Genomic DNA, 12931 nt, shown 5'->3' with positions numbered 1-12931 from the left:
TAATCGATCTATATTCCTGTTTTTACGGTAATTCAGACCTTAACCATGCCAGTGTGGACTCCATATCTGCAATATCCAAAAGTAATACTATCAAATGGACCAAGGAAATAACAAGCAAAAGTTTACTAAATTGACACTACTATATTTGCTGAAGAAATTCATTGCCCTTGCTTGCATTTCGCATGAAATCTGTCCAGGAAATGCAATTTTTTTTCATTTTCTGCAAACAGCAAGTGCCAGCAACCTGTTAGGAGAATATGCACAAAACTTGAGAAGTACATTGAGAACTTGACAACTTCACTGTGTAGCAGTGGTGGTGCAACATGGGTCTTATTCAAATAGAGATGCATTTTGCTGCTGTGTGCAGCTTTCATCACGGGCCAGCAACTAATCATCGCATTGCATTGTTCTCAGCAAGTTTGTTAGTAGCCCGTGTGTGGCAGTTTGCAGTGTTTATTTTATCACACAACTCACACTTAACCAAAAGCTTTCTGCTATTACTAGGTTGTCTAGTTATAGCAACAAGTTGCCCGAGTGGCCAAATAGGAAGCATCAACTGAAATGGTGATTTTGTGGAGCCCTCGAAACAACTTCTTGGCCGCACAACGCAGCTGCTGGAATGGCCAAGTTAAAAAATGAAAGCATTGCTACCCAGGTCGCTGTAGTTACCAGTACATACCCATCATCGATCCTCATTATCGCACACAACGCAACTCCTGAGTCGTAACAATCTGCTATTGGGGTGTGCCGACTGAAGAAACACTTTTACAGCGGAAGCTGTTATGGGCTCATTCCAATAGCCGTTTCTGGTCGCGATGATGCCGCCGCCGCCCCGTAGCTGCTATCGTGGGAAATGCATAAAAAGGTACCTGCTCTCTGCCGGGATCAAACCCAGGCCTGCTGCGTGGGAGTCGGATACTTTACCACTGAGCCACGCAAGCGCTTGCTATTAGGCAGAAGAAAAATTCCCTTTATACGTGCACTGCGCCTCTGCGCCTGCACGCCTAGGCAGACGACCCGAGCCTCCGCCAGTAAGGTGACGCCATCTAGTTAACGTGCCTGCAACCGCCGCGTGCGATGAGATGTGATTCAGACGAGGCGCGTAATCAACGCTATCCCGATGTTAGATGTGCGCCACATATTCTGGGTACCTCTTCGGTACACGTTATGGTGTCTCCTCGCAAGGTACGAATCGCTGCTGAAGAAGTGAATTGTAGAGCTACGTGCGCGGCTACAACCAAGCATCATCGGGCTCAGCAGACTGCTGTGCAGAGAGCATTACAAGCCGCAGCTCGCCGTCGACGCCGGGCGGACAGTTCAGATCGTTCTCGTCGAAATCGAGGCGAAGACCTTGTTATGCGTGGTGCCGAAATTGGAGCTACTCTTGCGCCGCTCAACCAACTTACGCTGTGACTGTGCTGTGTGTGCCGCGCAGTCCTGTGACTTTTTTTCAAAGTATTACGAATCTACGGAGCACCCATTGTTGCCCTATATTTATTTATTCCAAAAGCTTCGATGTCTGAAGGCATTTCTTGCAGTTTTTTATGAATGTATCTATTGTGGGCATGAGGCCTCATGGGGATGATACTGTTCCTGGTTCTATCCTGTTTTCGTGTTGTAGGTGCTAGGTACATGAGGTCTGAAGGAGGAGCACTGCAACAAATTGTTCTGTGCACCTTGACTTTGTACCCACTGAGCTGCATTTATTTTTTGGAATTGATGGCACTTGGCCTGTTGCTCTTATCAGTGCAGCCCTTTCGGGAACCCTTATGTTAGCATTTGCTAATGCCACCACTGGTGTTGCAGGGTTGCTGTGGAAGCATTACGAGAAAGCAGCCGTCAAGCTGGAGACCCTGCTCAGTCAGCTGGAGAGCTTTCTCTGCCATGGAGGTGAGGAGGCTTGCTTGGTTCTATTACTCAAAACAACTTGCTGCATACTATGGCATTGCGTTGGAAGAGAACACATACACAGATTTAACTGACAGAGGATGTCATTTTCTTAGCATTTATCTGACCATCTGCACCATCCTGCATCACGTGTATTTTCCTGTGCTCTTCTGTACCTTAGCATGGAACTTGCACCATAAATAATTACTTTCACCATGATCTCCCAGTAACAAGTTACAGGCAAAATAATATTTTGGTTTATTGCGATAGCATTTATACTGGGTGTTTTAGCAAACACTTTCAAAAATTCTTAAAGGTTGCCTGTGGCAGATAGCACAATTCTAGTTCACGAGCTAGTCTACTCGAAGAGGCGGACATTATTTGCACAACAAATTGAAATGCATAATTGACTAATTAACAAAATTTCACTAATTAAGTTTTTAAGTAATTACCTGATGCCCCATATTGCAATTTACAAATTGTAGCCGTGGAGTTCGGTTGGAACGAATTCTAGGGATGACACCAGTTTTGAGATTCCCGACTTTGCAGAGAAATGCATTGGCGTTCCTGTTACTTGCTTAACAAAATGTCGCTTTATGCATTGAAGCACTAAAGTAACTGGAACGGCAATGCATTTCTTCGCAAAGCTTGGGAATTAATATCTCGAAACTTGTGTCATCCCGAGAATTCGTTCCAACCGGATCCGCCTTGTAAACTCCATGGCTACAATTTGTAAATTGCAATATGGGCCATCAGGTAATTAGTTAACAACTTAATTAGTGAATTTTCGTTAATTAGTAGATGATGCATTTCAATTTCTTGTGCAAGTAATGTCCGCCTCTTCGAGTAGACCAGCTCATTAATCAGAATTGTGCTATCTGCCGCAGGCAACCTTTAAAAAATTTTGAAAGTGTTCGTAGAAAAACCCTGTATAGACACTCCAAGCAAATTTTCCCCGTCGTCGTCATCGCCATCGTTGGTGTCATCACTGTGCGGCTCCACATATATTTAGCTGTATGTATATGCTTATCCATGCTGTATATGCAGGTTACATTGCTACACTATTCAATCACTAAAGTTGCTCATATTAGGTTTTACGTTGTTGACTAAATTATTCCTCAGAATTTTGAGAATGGCATCCCACAAACACATGCCATGAAACATAACATTCACAGTGCATGCCTTTTATCTTAAATCTTCTGAGGTTATTAAAAGTGTAAAACAATAGCAGTGCTCAAACCTAAAAATGATGTAATTTTACTGGCGTGACTCTTTGTGGGCAGCCTAGTGGTGCCTGTTCCATGTCATTACAGGCCCTACACGGCGTGTTAAAGCTTTTAAGGGTACCAGAAATTTTGGCGCACCCGTGTATGTTGCGTCCATGTTAGTTGGACGTGCATATAGTCAGAACATCGTCTGAGAAGTGCAATGCTAAACTTTGGTATTGCAGTCATTGCTTCGCCCTTAGGAGGGCAACTGCCAATTTTTTTTTACAGATGCACCAAGTGAGTCATCCTTATGTTAATGCAAGGCAGTGAAGAAGGCAACAAGAATTGAAATTCAGTCTTCATGTTATCTCAATATTAGCAGCCAGACCACATTTCAATCGCTTTTTAAGTTCCTATTATGCCAAGCTCAGTTGATTCAGCACTAAACTGTATTTTGCACATTCTGACTCACCATCTGTGAGATAGGTCCTAAAAAATGTGGCCATGATGCTTACCTTTTGTGAACTAGAGGCTTTATGAGGGTGAATGTCTACATGCCATAACTTAATGAAGTAGAGTTGCGATCTGGGTCAGTTGGTACATATTCTTGAGAATTTGAACCAGTCAAAAGATGAAGGACAGAGAAGAGACGTGGCACACACGACGACTGGACTAACAAGTTGCCCTAATAGAGGCAAGGGCAAGACGGACCGTGAAATTCTCAAAGCGTACCATATCAGCATGCAAGGGGACAATTTCATCAGTACTATCTCTATCTCACTGATGCAGAAAGAACTCAGTTTTCTATCACACTGGCGCTAGCTCCTTGGCCTATCGCAATCAACTTTAGTTTGTGTGTGTGCGTTGGCTCTTGGGCTGCGCATGCTCACCTGGTTTTCCTGGGAGATGGGGTTTTTCAATAAAGCACAGTTGTTAGTCCAGTCGCTCTGTGTGCCATGACTCTTCTCTGTCCTTCATCTTTTGATTTACGTTGGAAGCGTAGTGCATGCTTTTAATAGGCGATAACCCAAACGCGCCACCATTCCCTGCTGCGTGTGGCGCAGAGGGAGCGTCATGTATCGCTCTGGCGCCATCGTATTCCGGTGTTGCCTCCCAGCTCGATTTCGTTGATGTTTCCAGTTGCAGTCTCGAAGCACTACGCAATAGAAAAATGATGTCTGTCTCGGATCGCTTAGGCCCTACCAGCTAGTCCACGTCTTGTACCGCAACGATTCACGCTTAGTGGGCATGCCAAAACTCGCCAAAACGCCCCACTCAAAGAAGCTGCTGACCCAGGCCAAATTTGAGGAGTGCAAACGTAAGCTTGCCGAAGCCATAGAAACTACAATGCGTGTTCGGGGCCGCTCGAACCTCACCAGCTTGGCTCGTGTCGGCGTCTTGTACTGCAACGATTCATGCAACGCTTCGCATTACGTAGATGTCAACTACAGTTGAGTGTGTCAATTTTTTAGTGATTTCCGATCGTAGGTTTTCTCGGTCAGTACATTTTTTCTCTTGTTTTTTTCTAAAACGTATGAACGAGTACATTTAGTAGACTTCCTCCAATGTGTCTTTTGTTTATGTATCTGTGCAGAACCAGCACTGCAAGAGGCAATTGGTCGAGCACTTTATCTGCTGCCTGGCCTTGAAGGCAGCCGCTGGGCTGGGGCCCTGATTCACTGGCGGCGACAGCAACCATCTTAAGTTTGTACCTGAGGCAGGTTTCACAAACCAGGTAATCTGTTGCCATAACTGTGTGGTGCATAAGGAAAAACACAAACAAATAAAAGACGACCGTATCCTGAGTAAAGCATCCACAAGGCAAGGCTGCTGTTGAGGGTCCATCCTGAAGCATATGGCTAGCTTCTGTGCACCTTGCCTAGGTAGCAACATGCTAAGAAGGAAATGTGCAAATTGCCATTTTTTGAATGACAACTGCACATGCAAGTGGAACTGCACTGTGTGTTCCTGAAGAGGTCTCCAAACTCTAGCTTTCAGTTTCGGGCTGCCACTAGTAAGTGACGCTCTGTCCCCTTCGAACGTGTGGTGCATGAAATAAAGGGTGAGGACATGCAGGTGTGCTCGCTCCTGTATGTAGAGGCCCCAAATTGTGCCGATCTCTCTACGTGTTCTTGCATGAACACTGCATCTCTCGCGTTATACAACATAGTTGTTGCTCATTTCACCAGACACATTGTGCTTCCAAACAACAAGCTCTGTGAGTTGTATACTTCAAGAGGTATGTCCAGCAGCCTGACATAACTGTCGACATTTGCTACACCGAATTGTGCTGGCTTTTGTAAAGTGCTGGTCCTACCTGAGGTAGAACTAGTGTTGTAGGGAACGGTGTTCCAAGAAGCGGTGTTCCTGGAACTATTTCCTTTTAGGAGGAACGGAGGAACGCCACCGTTCCATTAAGGGTCGGTGGAACTGTAACGGTAACTCGATAGGTTTACGAAGGAATGGCAGAGGGAACGGCGCTCCTTCTGTAAACGTTCCACGGCATTGAACAGACGCATGCACGTATGCAGCACATCATGCAGGGCAGATGGGCGACTGCGTGAGGCACGAAGAACTACCGCTTGCCTGTCATGTGACTATGGCGCATTTTCTTCGTGAGTTCTTCGCTATATTTTTTTATGACTAGACTCCAAGATTGTCACGTGACTCTCCCTCCTGTAGACCATCAACATAAAGACAGAGTTGGCTGCAGTGACCAAACCAGCCAGTGCAGACGTTGCCACCTCGTCCACGCCCGAAGATTTCTTCTCGATCGGGCGCCAAACCCTTCCAGCCGAGGAACAGGATGAGCTGTCGCGGTACCTGCTGGTACCAGTTGGTTACCCGCTGTCACAGATGAAGAACTTCGAGGGACTGAACCAAATTTTCCACAAGTATAGCACGGCAGTACCCTCAAACGCTTCGGTGGAATGGCTCTTCAACATTGCCAACGAAGTGCTGACGAAGAAACGGGTTCGTCTGTCGGACACCGACATCGAGATGGAAGTCTTGCTGAGTTCAAACAAGGGACTTTACTAAGTTGCGATTATGTGTAATGGACATTTTTCTTCCGCTCATACTGCAATATTGAATCAGCATTCATTAAACCTATTGTTCCTTTCGATGCGGTTTCTTGTGCAAGAAATTTAATTATTTTGATGCATGTGAGTAACTTTCTATTTGCACATCTGAAGTGCAGTATCCTTCCTGACTGTGCATTTGAAGACTGAAGTGGAAGGTGCCATATGTGTTGCACTTGTAATAAACGAGCACCAAAGTTGCAGTTAGACATGCCTGGAGTATGTCCGGTGCTCCCTGAACAAATTCGTCTAGGAGCATTTCTTTGGATTGTTTTTATCTCCAGATAATCTGCTGTTGGCGATGTTCAAGTTCGTATAATATACGTAGTTCGATGAGAGTGTTAAATTGCTCACTTTATTTTGCCTCAAGATTATCCGACACTATATTTTAATTTTAAAAAATCAAATGTAACATTAATGTAACGACACATTCCAATGTTTGAAGTGTAACTGGAATGCGTTCGTTTCACATTAAAGGAACTTGTAACGGGCACTCGTTTCAATATTGGGGAGGAACAAGGAACGAGCTTTCATTCCTGTTTTTGAGGAACGTGTACAACACTAAGTAGAACAATGGCCAGTATGTGACAGCTTTGTTGTCTGCCTTCGTGACAGTCGTTTCCTGCTAGGCATGAGAAGCTGGCACTCGAAGCATGGACACAGGTGCGTGAGTCGGAGGGTACTGACAAAAAAAAACAAACAGAAGTTGCAACTCTACACTGACTACTACTCCATTGCTGCAAAGCTAAGCCCAATTCAGAATGCCATTATTTGCTGCCAGCATGTGAACTCTGTGGCCACTTTGCCTAATCTACGCAAGTCCAACTCGCTCTGAAACTTTTGCAGGAAGGGGCACTTTGTAGAAGCTCATGAAAACTTAAGCGCAGGGTTGGCTCTGTCCAGCTGCACACTGTCTAGAATCAGCCAAGGAAATGTTCTTGGAAGTCACCATGGACAATCACACGACCTAGTTTAAGGTTGACTGCAATGCAGTGGTGCTGGCTATACCAAGCGACCTCCCCATGCTTCCCGCCAAGCTCTTCAAGGTTGACACACTCCTCAAAGGACTTGGAGGCCAACCACTGCATGTACTCAGCTCCTGCTTAGGATGACTTCAGTGACAGTGAAGACAAGGCTCCCAGTGGCTCTGTGTCGTTTAATCCCTGTCTATGCCTCTTCTGGGACTGTCTGCAGTATTAGCCCTGAGTGTTATGACATATTTGGGCAGAGTACAAACCCCTGAGACACCACCGCATGCCATACTCGTTTGTAGACTCGGCACCCTCAAGGACAGATACCAGATTCACCTGAAATTGGACACCCTGCCATTCACTCTAAATATAACTCGTGAGATCCCGAAATAGACAGGCTTGAGGTTGTGACTTGTCGCATTATCAGGCCAACTCTGTACTTGTTCCCATGTCACTAGGAGACTACTGTATCTACGTCGATTTGATTCGGCTAAACCAAGTAGTGCTACGAGAATGCCGCATCCTCTCACAGTTGAGCATGTCCTTTGCCTGCTTGAAAACACAGCAGTATTCAAGAAACTGGTTGCCACTAGGTGAAACCATCTGCCGACTACAGTGAAATCTCGATATGAACTTCAGGGGACCATGGTAAATGGTTCGTTATTCTGAAAAGTCGTTATAGTGAAAGCTCCAAAATTAGCCATTCCGCCCATTAACCCATCAGTTCATAAGTTGTTACCATATGAGCTATCCATGAAGACGTTGCTGTTGGCGCTCGGCCTGCGCTGTTGCTATTTACCATAGATTCCAGCCCCACGCACCACCGAAGCACCGTGTACAGTATAGACCACTTATAATGTAACCACTTATAGTGCAGGACCGGATATAGTGCTGTCTTTTCAGACTCCTGTTAATTTTCCCATAGCACTCCAAGTATACACGTATCGCTTATAGTGCAGTTGCAGGAAACGAAATACTGGTTACAGTGCGGCTGCCTCGGAGTACAGAAGTCGGCGGAGGCGGCGAACGCTCCCCTCAAACAGGCGCCCCAAGGAGTGCTCCAGGAAGAAAGAGAGACGAAGTGGAGGAGAAGGGCACGTGGTGCGAACGAACAGACAGTGAGGCGGAAACCTGAATCTTGAGTGCGAGTCGTGAAATATCCCGGCGCGCATAGCGAGCGAGGGCCATGTAACTGCCAACGCCGGCCAACGCTCGCTTCACGATAACGGCAGTAAAGAAAACTTCAGGGAGCGGGCGGCGCTGGCACAGCACGGCGAAGGGCGCACGCGGAGACCGTGGAATGTGAGGGAGGAGGGCGGCAGGGAAGCGGATTTCGCCTCGGCAACTCCGCCGCTTCGGTGGCTCCCCTCACCCTCCCTCGTAGCTCCCTCACTTTCGACTGTCACCTTGCGCGCCCGCCGCCGTGCAGGCGCCGCCGCTCCAGCCGGCCCGGCGCCAGCTCCCCGAAGTTTCGTTTTCTGCCGTTATCGGGAAGCGGGTGTTTGCCGGCGTGGGGCAGTTTCGTTTACCGGCCTGGGACAGCGCCGCTGCTTCCCTCTGTGCCGTAGCTGCAGCGTGCAAGGTCAACACGCGACTAGAAAGTAGAGGAAGCATAAAGGAGAAAGAAGGGTTCACTGCCCTTTTCTACGCGTGGCTACGGTAGCGTGGCTGAGACGTCGGCATGTACACGCATGTTCTGGCGCAACGCAGAATCGGCGACCTTGCCATTTGAGAGAGGGTGGAATTTCCGCCGCGTTTTTTTGCTTTTTGTTTTGTTCGCGCGCGACATTGGGGTTTCTCCTAAGCTTTTGCCGGTCGGAGGCATCGCCGCGTGATTTGGTTCGAATTAACGAGATTCGACTGTAAATTGAATGCAAACGTTCTAGCCGCATTTCTCGACTGTGGCATGCGCGTGGCGGCTCGGTGCATATGTTTTGCATATGTGCGGGCCTTGAAAATTGTTGCTTTGGTTATAGTGCGGTACCGTTTATAGTGCGAATATTCGCGACTCCGGGGACTTAACGTTATAAGCGGTCTACACTGTAATAAGAGTTACGCACTCAAAACAGACGCTTACGCCGAGAAAACTACCGAAAAAAGGAAGCTTTATGTTACCTCCAAAGCGCATTATTTCTTGTTTCTTTTCACATTCCTTGCCACGGACACTGCAACTGTCTCGCTCGAGGCGGACACCTGAACTGTTCTAAAGCGCAAGAGCGCGTAGATGACAACGCCAGGAAAGTACAAAGTGTGACCGTGTGACAACCTCGCGAGTATGGAGGTAACATTTCTCAGTACGGCCACTGAAAGCGCTGAAAGAAACGCGAAAGAAGGAAGAGACGCCTCCGTTGCTAGGCGACACTTGGCTGGGCGAACCTAAAGTCCCTAGATTTGCTGCTCTTTTTTAGAGAAAGCAAAAAAAAAAATATCTAGGGACTTTAGGCAAAGCATGCGCTCACAAAACCTGATGCCTCGTCGCCTTAGCTAGTGTTGAACAGTCCTGCGCGTGACAACGGCCACTTCGGGACCTTCTCAGAAAGAACGGCTCGCCTGACTGTTTAGCTGACATACTGTTACCTTCCCTCGGAACCAAAAAGCACAAGTCGAGAGCGAAAGTATTTTGCGGTGATGCCCGACCCGATGCGTGCCTTCTCACCTGGCTGGTCCCGCTGCTCTACTGCGCTGCGCTATTGGAATATCCATCCACGCAGTGTGTTCGAATAGGTCACTCTACTTCAGGCACACTGCGCCACTGTAAAGCGCAAGGACGCTCTCCTAAACCAGGGGCGGACCTATTGCAACGTGCGCCGGCGTGTCATCTGCCATCCTTTTGGCTGGTACAGAAAAGGCGTGCGCGAAAGAACCTGTGTGCGCATGCAGGTGACAGCCGTTTCCCTTGTGAGATGCCGCTGTCACCGATTTGCGTGATCGTCGCGCTGCTTTCGAGTCTTTTTTGGAACTCGTGGAGTGATTATCGTGGGCGATTGGCCTTTCGAGAGGCGGCCGCCCTTCTTTTCGACACGCTGATGCTACGTGCCAGCATACTTTTTTTTTTCCCTTGAGGTTTTCCGAACTCATGCGCCGCGGCGTCCGCTTTCTGCGCCCTGTCGTCTGATAGCCTCCTGTTTCGGCTGCCTTGACTGGATACAAGAAAAATCTAAGAATCCCCAGATTTGGATATTAGTTCGTAGTACTGAGGCGTTGTTAACATGACACGGGAACTGAATAACGATCGTTATTCTGAAGAGTTTGGTATTCTGAAGTTCGCAGTACTGAAATATTTCTACATTGAAACTATATGAAGTCAGTGGTGGATTTCTGAAATGTTCGTTAATCTGAAAAGTTTGTTAATGTGGGGTTCGTAGTAACGATTGAGATTTTACTGTAGCAGAATCTGACAACCGTCATATCCCAATTTGGCTGATATAGTGCCCCTGAATGTTTCTAAAAGCAGACGGCCATGATCCTAAAAAGGCAGGAAGAAGTCACAAACATATTTGATGACATAATAGTCTTAGGATGCACTTGCCAATAGCCTGCCATGCCAGGTGCGACATCACACTGAATCTGCACAAATGCCTGTTTGGTGTGGCTAAAGTTTCTTTCCCTGGCATCTTCAATTCTACAGAAGGCAACAGGCGAGATCTCGGTGAAGTCGAGACCATCAAGACTATGGAAGCTTCAGAAGACATTGCAGTGGTGGAACAGCTGCACCAATTACTCCAAATTGCGCGATGAGCGCAGCAGCTTTGCGCCATCCTGGGAGGGGGGGGCTATTGTGTAAGATTCCACCTAGTGGACTGTCCACTTCGGCTGTCGCCATTGGCTTCAGTTTAATGAGCGCAAAGGAGACTGGCTGGCACCTTCGCGCTCGTGAAGCTGGAGCCAATGGCGACAGCCGAAGTGGGCACTCCACTAGGTGGATTCTTACAGAATAGGCCTCCTGCTCCAAAATGGCATTTTAGCAGAAGATTTTGCCATGCCATGATAACAAGGTTTTTTCTCAGTAGAGTGCAATTGTTTTGTTTTAACTTGTTTGATCTTTTCTATACGTTAGTAACAAATGAGCTACTATATAACTTTATTGATGTTAACATACTCAAAAACAATAATCCTACGAGATTTGCTATAAACTATTTTTTACTCCCCAGAGATCACACTAATTATGGACAAATGACTTCAGCATACATAGTGATAAGTAATAATTTACCCAACTCTTTAACATCATCTGCATCTTTTAAATCGTCACTTAGAGCATTTATTTTACAATAAATTCAGCCATATTAATTTATATTCAGTTGTATAATGTGTTGTGTAGTAATTGTGAATATGTGAACTTTTGTTACTTGTGATTTTACCTAATAGATTACTATGTTTAGGAATTATAATTACTGTCTGGGTTGATTTTGTCGTTCATCTACATTCATTAATAGCTGTTATGCTGCTTCTAATCTAGTAATTCGTTGTATTTCCTGTTCAGGTTCCCGGTGCTATCTTCGATTTTGGGACCCTCTCCTGTATAATATACTACCTGTATGTTCTGTTTTTGTAACGAATAAACAATTCTTGAATTCTTGAAATTCTTAAAAGCCTCCTTACATTGATGCTGCATCAATAGTAAAATGGAAATCGATGCTTAAAGCACGCTGCAGCTATCGTCGTCGTCACCGCCACCGCCACATCATCACCATCATCATCATTCTGGATGTTAACGCACGGCTAGAGTATAGAGGCTAGAAGGGTTCTCTTAGTGTCGTGAAGGCTCAAGCCGAGGTGAAATACTTAGCTATGCTCCGACAGATGGCGCCGGCGCTTGCTGGCGGGTTGCGCTTGCGAGCTCCGGCGCGCTCTGCAGAGGGCGCTCGCAAGTGACCAGTGCTTTCCGCAGGTCGCTACTCTTCGCAAGGGAACGCTCGCTCAGAAAACAGGCATGCAATAATCTGAGGTCTCGACAACCTTCCAAAATGAGCGAGCACGCTTACCGCGACGAATGATGAAATAAATCTTTGGTTTGGGCGAGTGGGCCCATACCTCGTTCATACGGCAGCGCAACTGAGATACAGAAACAAGACGGTACACTTGTGATGTGTATCTTGTCTTCGTCTCTGCTGTGCTGCCGTTTTAACCAGAGTGATGAAAGCTACACAAGCAGCCGCAATAAAACGGAGTCTTGCGGGAGAAGCAGCACCGAACAGCCCACAAATGTGCGGAGAGGAAATTGAATGCAATCTGTTCTTCTCGTGCACATACTTTATTGGATTTATTGCAGCTTTACAAAATTGCACACTATGGTCTACAAAAACACTGTATGATGAGCGCTTTAAGAATGTATATGTTAGAAGTTTTTTTTTTTTATTGCACTACGAAGGAATGTATGTACAAAAGCAAAAGCATTTTCGCTAGACAGTGTCATTCTAGTGGAATCGCCTCATTTTCAAGAGCTTCTGCTTTTCTTTTTGTGTGTTTCGTTCCATGTTCTTTGCTTTTGTAAAGAACAGTGCAGGCCAGCGTTTCGACGACTTCAACTGGGTTGTTATTCGGAGCTCTGCACTTCGCTGGCGGTGTATCGCTGTTGTCCAGGTTTCGTTCTGCTCTCTTTTTCGGCAGTGGCTTCGTGAAATAAGATGGTGCGTCCGGAAAAATTGTAGAAATGGCGTCTTCAGTAAGCGTCGGACGTTCGCAGTCGAGCTCGACAGTCTGGCCATTGATTACGTGCTTGAACGTTCTTTGAACGAATCGCTTGTCGAAGTGGCGAGAACACACAACACAGGTTTCACTAAGCACT

The 12931-nt window shown here is 46.5% G+C and overlaps 1 protein-coding gene across 4 annotated transcripts in view; it reads left to right on the top strand.

Moving 5' to 3' along the window:
* Positions 1-11718, top strand: part of LOC119443155 (mediator of DNA damage checkpoint protein 1-like) — a 100612-nt gene extending 88894 nt beyond the window's left edge. For 3 of the 4 annotated variants that reach the window (XM_049662610.1, XM_037708318.2, XM_049662612.1), the window contains 2 exons: positions 1807-1890; positions 4690-11718. In XM_049662610.1, coding sequence (XP_049518567.1) covers positions 1807-1890; positions 4690-4799 — 194 coding nt within the window. In that variant the 3' untranslated portion in view covers positions 4800-11718. The remainder of the gene's footprint in view (positions 1-1806; positions 1891-4689) is intronic. The other variant, XM_049662611.1, reaches the window with a different exon arrangement.
* The last annotated feature ends 1213 nt before the right edge of the window (positions 11719-12931 follow it).

This window comes from Dermacentor silvarum, chromosome 2, assembly GCF_013339745.2.
Source record: "Dermacentor silvarum isolate Dsil-2018 chromosome 2, BIME_Dsil_1.4, whole genome shotgun sequence".
NCBI lineage: Eukaryota > Metazoa > Arthropoda > Arachnida > Ixodida > Ixodidae > Dermacentor > Dermacentor silvarum.
The sequence above is the reverse complement of the archived record's forward strand: the minus strand, read 5'-3'. Positions and strand labels throughout refer to the sequence as shown.